This window comes from Bipolaris maydis (assembly GCF_028858645.1).
Source record: "Bipolaris maydis strain C4 unplaced genomic scaffold PSV08scaffold_6, whole genome shotgun sequence".
NCBI lineage: Eukaryota > Fungi > Ascomycota > Dothideomycetes > Pleosporales > Pleosporaceae > Bipolaris > Bipolaris maydis.
The window spans coordinates 718,250-729,745 of NW_027093862.1; the positions used below are offsets into that span (position 1 = coordinate 718,250).

General features: G+C 49.7%; 4 protein-coding genes across 4 annotated transcripts; 3 read left to right on the plus strand and 1 right to left on the minus strand.

The window, feature by feature from the left end:
• The first annotated feature begins 592 nt into the window (after positions 1-592).
• On the plus strand, positions 593-2,500 carry PSV08DRAFT_201301 (Peroxin 13, N-terminal region-domain-containing protein). The gene is made up of 3 exons (XM_014225883.1): positions 593-958; positions 1,016-1,480; positions 1,532-2,500. The coding sequence occupies exons 1-3, from the start codon at positions 895-897 to the stop codon at positions 2,299-2,301; spliced, it is 1,299 nt and encodes a 432-aa protein (XP_014081358.1). The 5' UTR covers positions 593-894; the 3' UTR covers positions 2,302-2,500.
• Positions 2,501-2,589: 89 nt separating this feature from the next.
• On the plus strand, positions 2,590-4,001 carry PSV08DRAFT_292962 (ubiquitin-conjugating enzyme/RWD-like protein). Its single transcript, XM_014225884.2, has 4 exons — positions 2,590-2,981; positions 3,065-3,076; positions 3,215-3,367; positions 3,434-4,001. Exons 1-4 carry the CDS (start codon positions 2,955-2,957, stop codon positions 3,698-3,700), a joined length of 459 nt encoding a protein of 152 aa, XP_014081359.1. The 5' UTR covers positions 2,590-2,954; the 3' UTR covers positions 3,701-4,001.
• Positions 4,002-4,752: 751 nt separating this feature from the next.
• Positions 4,753-7,751, plus strand: PSV08DRAFT_361717 (heat shock protein 70 family). The gene is made up of 10 exons (XM_066093013.1): positions 4,753-4,911; positions 4,968-5,018; positions 5,078-5,204; positions 5,265-5,430; positions 5,512-5,810; positions 5,867-5,946; positions 6,073-6,584; positions 6,634-6,647; positions 6,806-6,825; positions 6,877-7,751. The coding sequence occupies exons 1-10, from the start codon at positions 4,869-4,871 to the stop codon at positions 7,407-7,409; spliced, it is 1,845 nt and encodes a 614-aa protein (XP_065949198.1). The 5' UTR covers positions 4,753-4,868; the 3' UTR covers positions 7,410-7,751.
• A 481-nt stretch (positions 7,752-8,232) lies between these two features.
• On the minus strand, positions 8,233-9,889 carry PSV08DRAFT_401389 (uncharacterized protein). The gene is made up of 2 exons (XM_014225886.1): positions 9,175-9,889; positions 8,233-9,099 (listed from the first exon to the last, which is right to left on the minus strand). The coding sequence occupies exons 1-2, from the start codon at positions 9,842-9,844 to the stop codon at positions 8,330-8,332; spliced, it is 1,440 nt and encodes a 479-aa protein (XP_014081361.1). The 5' UTR covers positions 9,845-9,889; the 3' UTR covers positions 8,233-8,329.
• Positions 9,890-11,496: the final 1,607 nt, after the last annotated feature.

Genomic DNA, 11,496 nt, shown 5'->3' on the forward strand with positions numbered 1-11,496 from the left:
GCCACTACGCATTTTACTGCCTATATTTTATACATTAAAAGACCATGTTGCGATGGTAATATTTCGTTCCGGGCATGGCTTGTTTTAGTAGGCTTTGCCCGCTTGACCTCTGTTTCCTGTTTTACTATGTACTAGTTGACCATGGGGTTCGGTGTTTTTCGATTCGGTATTGCTGCCTTCTCAGAATAAGGTTTGCTGTTGGACGCACCCCCGCTTTGGTTGGATGCAGCCAGTCCTTGTAGTATAAGCTCCAGTCCGATCTGAATGCTGTGCACTGGCGAAGAACAAGTACATCATCGGGAAGCATACACGGCAAGGATGCAGGCGCGGTAGATATGTTGTCTGTGGTAATGCGCAAGGCCCAGAAGGAATTTTCATACGCTCACGACTGAAGAGGGAAACGCACGACAGATGACATAGGAGCGCTGGGGTGGGATTGGTGATTACAAAAGGGAGTGGCAAAGTGGGTATGGTTTTCGGCTTGTGATTGCTCGGCGGTTGGGCTTGCCTAAGCGGGCACAAGAAACCGAGGTCTGTCGCGGTCACGATTCAGGCTCTCAAAGACCAGCCGTATCCCGGCCGACGGCAAGGCGCCCTCAGCTTTCCCCATCGCCCCCCATCCCATCTCCGTCACCCAAACCGTTCGCGCTCTTGTTCGTCTATCCGCGGGACTGCAAACGAGCGCGTGCAGTGACCGTCGACGCGGATCCGCTGTTTTGCGATTACAGCCCCCCGGCTTTCGGCAGGTTCCCCGCAAGAAGTCGCTCCTGCTTCCGTTGAATCGCCGCTGCTCACCAGCCTCTCAACCGTCGCACGCCCTCGCCATCTCGCTGCAATCCATCGCCGTCTGCACGTAAAGGGCAACGACGGGACACAAACGACACACACGACACAATGTCTTCGCCATCGCCGCCAAAGCCATGGGAAACCAGCGCCGGCGCGACAAGTGCCTCGGTTGGTCAGTTCCACCAGTCGATCGGAGGAACAGGGACAACCGTGACTAACGATTGCACAGGTCTCACAGGATCAAACACTAGCACAGCATCCACAACCGCCACATCCCCAACTTCTTCAACCGCTCCTCCATTGCCATCGGTACCCGACTCTCTTAGCACCGTCGCGAACCGCAACGCGACCGCGTATTCCGGCATGAACAGCCGATACACCTCACCCTACGGCACGGGCTACGGAGGCATGAGCAGCTACAACTCGCCATATTCCACCATGGGCGGCGCGTACGGCTCCATGTACGGCGGCATGGGTGGTATGGGAGGCATGTACGGAGGCATGGGAGGCATGTATGGCGGCATGTACGGAGGCATGGGCGGCATGCCGGGCGATCCAAACAGCAGCCTTACACAGTCCTTCAGCCAAAGCACAGCAGCGACATTCCAGCTCATCGAAAACATTGTCGGCGCCTTCGGTGGCTTCGCGCAAATGCTTCAAAGCACATACATGGCCACTCACTCGTCATTCTTTGGTATGTTCCTGCCCCGACTATTCTTCTCTGCCGGTTTTTAACGTGTTACAGCCATGGTATCCGTTGCCGAACAGTTCGGAAACCTGCGACAAACACTCGGTTCGGTTTTGGGCATATACACCGTCATGCGGTGGATAAGAACCGCCATTGCAAAACTTACCGGACGACCCTTGCCAGCCGACGCAACCGCCTTGACTCCCGCGAGTTTCGCAGCCTTCAATGGCCGCATGCCAGATGGCTCACCAGCACCCCCAAAGCCTTCAAAGAAGCCTTTCATCGTGTTCATGCTCGCGGTATTCGGTCTGCCATATCTAATGGGCAAGCTCATCAAGGCCCTTGCCCGATCACAAGAAGCCGAGGAGCAACGAAAAATGCTGGAGAACCCACACTCGGCACAACCGCTCGATCCCAACAAGCTCGAGTTCTGCCGTGCACTATATGACTTTACCCCCAATGCCAACATGCAGGGTATGGATCTCTCGGTTAAGAAGGGCGACATGGTTGCTGTTCTCAGCAAGAGTGACCCTATGGGCAACGCATCAGAGTGGTGGAAATGCCGGTCAAGAGACGGTCGAGTGGGCTATCTTCCCGGCATCTACCTGGAGACTATTCAGCGAAAGACACCCGCTCAGATCACCAGTGGAAGCCAGATCGGAAGCCCTGCTGGAAGCAGGTCCCAGACAATGACCAGCAGCAGTGCTACAAATGGAACTGCTACCATGACTGAGTCGAGCATGGGAAACAAGGTTGGACCAAAGATTGACAGCAAGGCGGGAGATATGGGTGTTGAGAGTTTCCAGAAGGGTGCATTCTACTCGTAGGCCTAAAGGGCTTGTTCTTGAGCAATCTGCTCGTTTCATTGCATAGGGCGTTTTTCATATCATCACTTCATGGCCTGCGGGCTTGTTGTACAAAGCTTGTTCGGGAAAAAGCTATGGTTAAGGCGTATGGCGCCCAAAGATATCACGGACGGGATCAATGACAAATTTAATGCTCAGAAACTATTCTATTGTTAATAGTACAATTTGACTATCACGTGAAAATGCATCTGTTTCTACTATGATCTAAGGCTGCATGTAACATGGGTGTGCGGATAGGCAGATCCGCGCTCACGTCACTCGCACATTGAACCTCAAAGCTTCGAAGCAAACCGCGCAAACTCCTGCCCTTCGCTTTTCCTGTATACCTGCCTTTACCCGCTCACAGCTCTGTCACCCTTTCTTCGATCTGAGCATCCTACACTTCCTTCCACTGCGACTTCTACGATACCAGGTTGCCACGTACAAAGGTCCACCGCTCTGCCCCTCCCCCACCGAGCGTCGTTTGTTGCGCCCGCGTAGACCGACAGCACCACAACACTACATCCAAAGCTTTAGCAAAGACAGTGCATTCTTTCGAACGAACTTGGAACTATTCAGCTTGATTTACACGTGGTAACCCATCCGAGGAAGCAGAAGGCGCAACTCAGTCTAACATGTTCGCGTCCAAACGGCTAGGCAAGGTACGTGTAAACAATCGGATGCAGACATAAAATTACGCGCAGTGGCAAGCATGCAAATGAAACAAGGCTAATCAACCTTGCAGGAGCTATCCAAGGTACCGTAACCCTCCTGTCCTTTGCGAATTACACCGCCTCGCATCACTGCGGTCAAGTCGACGCGCCCAAGACACAATACACAGAAACATACGAGTTTTATGCATGTATATGAAAAGGTCGCTAAATCAGAGGGATAGATGCATGAGAAGCTTCCGCCAGGCATAACGCTTGTTCAGGCTGACGACTTCCAAACCTGGCTCATGGACATCAAAGTCATGGACTCGAACCCCATCTACGAAGGCGAAACATACCGCTTGAAATTCAGTTTTAGCCCGCAGTATCCTATCGAGGTATTTGATTCCTGCTTCGAGCTAGTCGAATTCGCCTAGCTAGTTGCTAAACTCCCCACTTCATAGGCCCCCGAAGTCGTATTCGTCCGCGATGAAACTCATCCGATACCCTGGCATCCGCATATATACTCCAACGGCATCATCTGTCTCGACCTGCTAGACCGCTCGGGCTGGTCTCCTGTACACAATGTGGAGAGCGTATGTGTGAGCTTGCAGAGCATGCTCACGAGCAACACGAAGAAAGAAAGACCTCAAGGAGACGAGAATTTCGTAAGGTACAACACCCAGAGACCAAGGGACATCAGTTTCGTGTTCCACGACGAGAAAGTTTAAGGCTGTGACAAATTCTGGTTTACATGGCGGGGTTTTTTTTTTGCAGAATAAGGGGGCATTGGTGTATTATAGAGTTGGTGTATGGCGTTTTTTACGGGATGTGCAGGCTAGGATGGGAAAGGACTGGGCGTTACATGATGACGGTTCCGAGCATGAAAGCAGAGAAGGCTTGTCATTTGATCAAGCCTTCGATGAAGACATAGAAAATTGACATGCTGGAAACATTCCATTACATAAAGAGTTGCATTACACACTATTCCTTACTGGTATTACAGCTACCAGAATGAAGTCAAATTTTTGATGGATTCGAAGCAATCTAGTCCGGTAGTCATGCGTAAACTTTTTAGCGGTGTGTGTATGATTCTTAGCCCGCCTATCTGGTTGAGAAAATGGATATGGTTTTCTGGACCCGCTACCAGTGTGCAACCATGGAGGTACAACATGCTTTCTAGATATGATGTGTCGCACTGTCTGGCCACACTTCTATATCCGCCTATATGCTATCAATGGCTTAGGTATGGTGTGATTTTCTGTTTCGTTATGATGAAGGCCTCTGGGTCGAGGTTCGTGTCTTTCCCAAGTATCTGGAACAAAGAAACGCGACCCGGGTTGCCATTCTGCAACTGTCTCCTGAAGCAGAGTTGGTATTGGAATTAGTGTCTCCCGCAAAAACAAAAGAAATATGCTGGCTTTGAGAATGGACTGATACCTGGGTCCACCAGCAGAACATGAATGTCAGCTGCACAGCCTATGTTGTTACCTTCTACAAAGGTACTCGCGCTCTGGGATATGGAACTTCTCAGCCCGCAAAAGGCACCGCTGCTCTTGAGCATTCTGAATGAATATTCTGCAAAGTCTCGCTCACCTCTTGTGATGCAAGGAGAAAATAACTCTCTCCGAGACCAACCGAGGTTCGCCTCTGAGTTTTGTTGCCTCCAATTATTTTATTTTCCAAGGTATCGATAAGCGCCGGCGAACAAGTTAACCGAGTGCGCCTAGCGTCGCCCGCCGACACTACGAACGATCCCTGCGAGGCCAATTTTTCTCCGTTCGCTCGCCTTTAAGCAAGCGCAAAAAAGATTCCCAGCCCTTTTTTCCCACCTTCTCTCCAACACCTTCCTGCTCTTCAATTTTACTTCAGGTTGTTCCTTCCACACACACCGCAATCATGAGCGAAGAAGTCTACGAGGGTGCCATCGGCATCGATCTTGGTGCGCAACACTCGCAATATTACCCCACAGTGGCATGTGCTAACCGATATCCCCAGGCACTACCTACTCTTGCGTTGCCAACTACGAGGGCACCAATGTCGAGATCAGTATGCGCCCGATCAATATATCCTCATCAAAGCAATCGTCTAACCATGCTTTCCCACAGTTGCCAACGAGCAGGGTAGCTTTACCACTCCCTCGTTTGTGTCCTTCACCTCAGAGGAGCGTCTTATCGGTGAGGCGGCCAAGAACCAGGCTGCTATGAACCCCGAGAACACTGTCTTCGACGTCAAGTGAGTTTTTTCTTTTTCGCAGACATGCTGGACATGCGATCAGTAGACTGACTCTGTCAGGCGTCTCATTGGTCGCCGATTCGAGGACGAGACCGTCACAAAGGACATCAAGTCATGGCCATTCAAGGTCGTTGACCAGAACGGCAGCCCTATGGTCGAGGTCGAGTACCTCGGTGAGAAGAAGCAGTTCTCTCCTCAGGAGATCTCTGCCATGGTTCTCGTCAAGGTACGATCTGCGCCCACATACTCTGCCCAGCGGGGCAAATACACATTTTGTGTGGCGAGGTGGAACTAACACATCCCACAGATGAAGGAGGTCGCTGAGACCAAGCTCGGAAAGAAGGTCGAGAAGGCCGTCATCACTGTCCCTGCTTACTTCAACGACAACCAGCGTCAGGCTACCAAGGATGCTGGTGCCATTGCTGGCCTCAACGTTCTCCGTATCATCAACGAGCCCACCGCCGCTGCTATTGCTTACGGTCTGGGTGCCGGTAAATCCGACAAGGAGAGGAACGTCCTCATCTACGATCTCGGTGGTGGTACTTTCGATGTGTCTCTTCTGCACATTCAGGGTGGTGTCTTCACTGTCAAGGCTACTGCCGGAGAGTAAGTCCTCCTTTTTGCTTTACTACACAAAAACTTTAGCTAATTAAACATTACAGCACACACTTGGGAGGTCAAGATTTCGATACCAACCTCCTTGATCACTTCAAGAAGGAGTTCACCAAGAAGACCAAGAAGGGTACGTAAAGTGATCCAAAATTTTCTTTCCCCTCAGGTGTTGACTATGGCAACTACGATGGCAACAACGTCATTTCGAATGGTTCTAAGTTCGCTATGTTTCGATACTCCTACTGACATTTTGTAGACATCAGCGGTGATGCCCGTGCCCTTCGCCGTCTCCGAACTGCTTGCGAGCGTGCCAAGCGTACTCTCTCCAACGCCACCCAGACCACCGTTGAGATTGATTCTCTCTTCGATGGTGAGGACTTCAATGCGAACATCACCCGTGCTCGTTTTGAGGACCTGAACCAGAAGGCCTTCGCTGGCACTCTGGACCCCGTTGCCCAGGTTCTCAAGGACGCCAACATCAGCAAGGACAAGGTCGACGAGATCGTCCTCGTTGGTGGCTCTACCCGTATTCCTAAGATCCAGAAGCTCCTCAGCGACTTCTTCAACGGCAAGAAGCTCGAGAAGAGCATCAACCCCGATGAGGCTGTTGCCTACGGTGCCGCCGTCCAGGCCGGTATCCTTTCCGGAAAGGCTACCTCCGCCGACACCGCTGACCTCCTCCTTCTCGATGTCGTTCCCCTCTCCCTTGGTGTTGCCATGGAGGGTAACATTTTCGCTCCCGTCGTTCCCCGTGGCCAGACTGTTCCTGTGAGTATTCACCCATTCCTGTTTAGATCATGATCTGACTTTTTTCCAGACTATCAAGAAGAGGCAAGTACTTTCGATGGTTCCCGATGTTCCTCTGACTCCACATTTCTGCTTTTGCTGAAGTTGTTGGTGTTCACATCACGTGATGCAACATTCACCACTCCCCTTTCCTTTGCACCCCCACTTTCGGTATCTCATGAACAACTGCTAACTTCCTATAGGACATTCACCACTGTTGCCGGTAAGATAATCCCCGCTACTTATTTCTGAACATGTACTGAACTTTTTCCAGACAACCAGCAGACCGTCCAGTTCCCTGTCTTCCAGGGTGAGCGTGTCAACTGCGAGGACAACACTTCTTTGGGAGAGTTTACCTTAGCACCAATACCGCCTTTGAGGGCTGGAGAGGCTGTGCTCGAAGTAGTCTTTGAGGTTGACGTTAACGGCATTCTCAAAGTGACGGCTACGGAAAAGAGTTCGGGCCGTAGCGCCAACATTACGATTTCGAATGCTGTGGGCAAATTGTCATCTACGGACATTGAGAACATGATCAACGACGCCCAGAAGTTCAAGTCCAGCGACGAGGCGTTCAGCAAGAAGTTTGAGTCAAGGCAACAGCTCGAGTCCTACATCTCCCGTGTCGAGGAGATGGTCTCTGACCCTACCACTTCCATCCGCCTTAAGCGTGGCCAGAAGGAGAAGATTGAGTCTGCTCTCTCTGATGCCATGGCCCAACTGGAGGTTGAGGATGCCTCCGCTGAGGACCTGAAGAAGAAGGAGCTCGCGCTCAAGCGCACTGTCACCAAGGCTTTCTCTACCCGATAAGCGTATCATGTATGAGGAGCGCCACATAGGTTGGCGGGTAGGAAGTAAGGGCGCAGGTGCAGGATACCCAGACTGCAAGCTGTGAACGGAGTTTCATCTATTGCGGCTTTTAACGATAGACTTGGTGTGTTTGTTTCCTTCTTCTTTCATGGGTTCCCGTTTCCGGCATTCATGGAACGTGAAAAAAAGTCTTCTTTACGCTTTCACGACGATGCCTGACGAAGCGATCGTAACGGATGTTCTGCAAAAGTATGCCTGGCGGTCAACGTCTCTTATGTAGTTCACGAGGTAGATGCATGCAGAGAGGAAAGGAAATTGAAATGAATTTTTTTTAAAATTTAACCTTTTTGCTATCCCTATCACTGCTTCTAAACTGTAAAGATGAAAATAGGTCTAAAATTCTTTGTTAAGTATACCATTAAGTCTAAATTTCTCTCTTGTGTTTAAGGATGGCTCCTAAAATAAGCACTGCGAATCGGCTTAGTTGCGAATCGGCTTAGTAATCTATCGTAACTCTAGAGATTTAAACATGTAAGGTATTGTGAATATAGACAGCGAAAGCTTACAAGTAGAAAGTAGCAAGGAGAAGAAAATGTTAAGATTTTTTTCGGTGTTCAATTCCTACTAGTTCCTAGCTGTAGTGCTTAATAATGAAAACAGGGTTCTTTCTTTGGTAGAAAGAGTAGGAAGTTTTGGTAGATACTTTATCTTTTTTGGTGGAGAGGGGAAGAGGTATGGCTTTGAACTTTCTCCCAACTGAAGCTGTGTTAGTTACTACACTGACCATTCAATACCAACACCAAAAAGGCATGCAACTCATTTTCAAACACATATATTCATACTTCACTCACACATTTACTCCTCTCTTCCTTCCTTCCTTCTTCCCTCCCTCCCCCGTTTCCCTACTCATCTGACCCCTCTTACCTCCCCACCATCCTCTCCAAAACAGTATCAACAACCGCCCAAACAGTCGAGCTATACGGCGCACCCCATGCATACCCCGCAAACCACATGCCCCTATATCCCTGCAAGCCATTCACCTCGCTCACAAACCCGCTCTGTATCTTTGCTGCATCCTGCGGCCACCACGGCCGCGAATGATCCGAACTCGCTCGGAACGTCACCTCACAGTTCGCTGCTGCTGTGGTGTTTACCGAGCCCGCTCGAACCAGCTGATCGACGCGGTCTCGCACGAGTTGCTGGAACGCAGGTGTGGAAAGCGTGTAGTTTGCGCCGAAGATAACGCGAAAGAGATTTGTGCCTGCAGGGCCAGTGGCGTCGAGACGCAGACTGTAGGGGTAGTCTTTGAGTGCGAGGTAGCTGGTTGGTACAACAGCCTGGGGCAGGAAGGAGATGGAGGTTTTGGATGGGAGGCAGGGAGCGTGGATTATGGCTACGAATTCTGCGCTGGGGGTCCAGGGGGTGAAGAGGGACTTTTGGCGCTTGTCGGGGTGGAAGGGAGAGAGGTTGGTGAGGGTTGGGGGTGCGGTGAAGAGGATCTTGTTGGTGGTTATGAGGTAGAAGGTACCGTTTGCGTTGGTGACGGTGAGCTGTATGCGGTTTTTTGTGCGTTTGGTAGATTGTACGGTGCTAGAGAGGAGGGTGTCGGACTTGAGGAGGGAGAGGGCGCGGGTGTAGAGGAGGGCATTGTTGCTGCCGGTGGGACGGAAGAGTTTGGATTGGAGGAAATCTGGGGGGAGAGTAGAGAGTCAGTAATGAGTTTTTCTTTCTGGTAGTAGCAGTAGGTTGAGGATCTATTACATACCTTGTGTAAGTGATGCCCCAAATGCTTGGAGCACAGTCAATGTCAGGAGATTCCTCACACCACCATATCCAACACCTGAAATCGCAATTATGCGTGGTACTGCAGCTTCGATTCTCTCCCTCTCTGCAAACTGTTCAAAGGGAATCAGGAAATCATCGGGGATATCGCCTGGAAGTGGGAAGTTCCAGTAGCCTGGCTCCAAGTACTGTTGATACTTTTGGGTAATGGTAAGCCAGCGGCTAAATGCTTCATTCGTAGCATCCAAACTTGGAGCGCGGTAATCCAGTAGCGTTTTTCCCGTTTCGACGTCGACGTTCAGCGGAGTCAGTCTCTCTGGAGAAAAGACTTCGGTTGTAATATTGAAGCGGGCGAAGAAGGAAGATGCAGGGCCGTAGGGAAGATAGGATTGTACGCCGTAATCGACAGTCGTGTTAGTTTCTGGGATGAGATATGTACTTGTGTGGCCCCCTAGGTTTGGTCTGGGCTCGATAACGACGATGCTTTTTCCAAGGTCTTCGCGGAGACGGACTGCAGCGTAGGTGCCTGATGCACCTCCTCCAATGATGACAACATCTTTAGTTATTTGAATTGGTTTTGGTTTCCCACTTATTGCTGAACTGGTGGGAATACTAAAGAGAAGGAGAGACAGGATGCTGATTGATTTAGACATTGTAACAGAAATTGATGCATGGTATCATTGAAATGTTTGGGGATTGTATATATAAACGATGTTAAATGGGAAGCACGGCAGTTGTCTAGGCACTCTAGTAGTGAAGGAAGCTTGGCGCGGCTGAGGTGGCTGCAAATGGCGTTGCGTTACTACATCTGGAATGGTATGTATGCAGGTCGAGGCTCATTCGAGCGTTTCGTGGTCAGCCTCGGGTGGGATCATGGTCCAAGCTGTACTTGCTATGGGAGTTCCGTTTAGCTAACAGTGCTTCAAAATGTGGATTTCTGGCGTTACATGTCAGAAACGCTACTGTCTTAGCCATCAGAGCGGCAATGAAGTCGTTCTTCTCTAATATAGTCTGCGCAGTCGCCATCGCCTCAATGTTCGATAGCAACTTATTAGTCGTACCCCCCATTTTCCACAGTCCTTTGATTGGACGGCTATAGCGCGTAGCACGTCGCGCAACGAATATAATTTTGGCCCCCAACAATATAGCGTACATGGAAATGTCTGCATGTGCACTGATCAGCGCAAATTGCATGTAGAGGGCACAGTGGTTGTGCGGCACATGCTAGAATAGTCTATTGTGACACGTGAAATCCCAAGTACTGATTCGAGTGGGTCGTCAGACTCAATTTCTCTCTTGCGGCTGAAGTCGTTGAGGTGGCTGTGGAAATATGGACGTAGGCGGGTGATTGGTTGGTATACTTAGGTGGTTATTTGAACCGCGTACGCATCGCTAGGATAGTACGTAAGCGCTCTTCCTTTCAAATCTCTCCTCTAGAGCTTATCAAGTGCTGCTATGTTGAACAAATGCGAAGATGATGCTGTATGAGCTCTCCAATAACATTTTCCAAGTAGTACAACGTTTTCTCTCGATGTATACTCTAATGCAATAGTCCTTGACAAAGAAGATTTTGCGGCAACGCGAGCGCTCAATACGATGGCCGCCCTGCCTCTCAATTCCACGATCTTCGTCACATATTGTCACGATATTTTGAATCAGAAGACGACCCTTGGGGATCGATCAGACACTCCTCGGGACAGGGCAACCCCAATCACGTGTATAGAGTATATGGTCTCGTCCGAACCCTCAAGTACTCCTTAAAGATTCGTCTTGATTCACTCTAATTAATATCTTTCATGTCTACCCACGAAGCTCTTCACATATAGCTGATATAGAGTAATCTTAGTTTTCGTACATGAAGTTTGCAATGCTAAGAAAAAGTGGGAAGCTCGGTAGTAGAATACGTTATCTTTATTGCTCTTAAGAGCAATACCTTGTCTATACCACCTTGTTACTCATCCGCGAAAACTGACTCTTAATCCCTCAACACTTTACTTAGGTAAATACCGTCAATGTTCTTATCACTACTCTACTACCCTACTCGATCGGAGGGCACTCAGGATCACCTAGTCGACAGCAGCACCGCTATGTGAATATAGTCAGTGAGCTGGTTATTTGAATAAGAGTACTAGTACTTAGATCAATAGCACAGGGATTCAAGTGGTCACAAGCAAAACGACGGTGATATATTTCAAGACAGTGTGTCCGAGGTGGGCAATATAAAGGACTGATTTTTGGATAATGACAATGGCCAGTCCGGCTATTGCACGTGTCGTTGATGGTTTCTGGTCGTTCTGTAGGACAC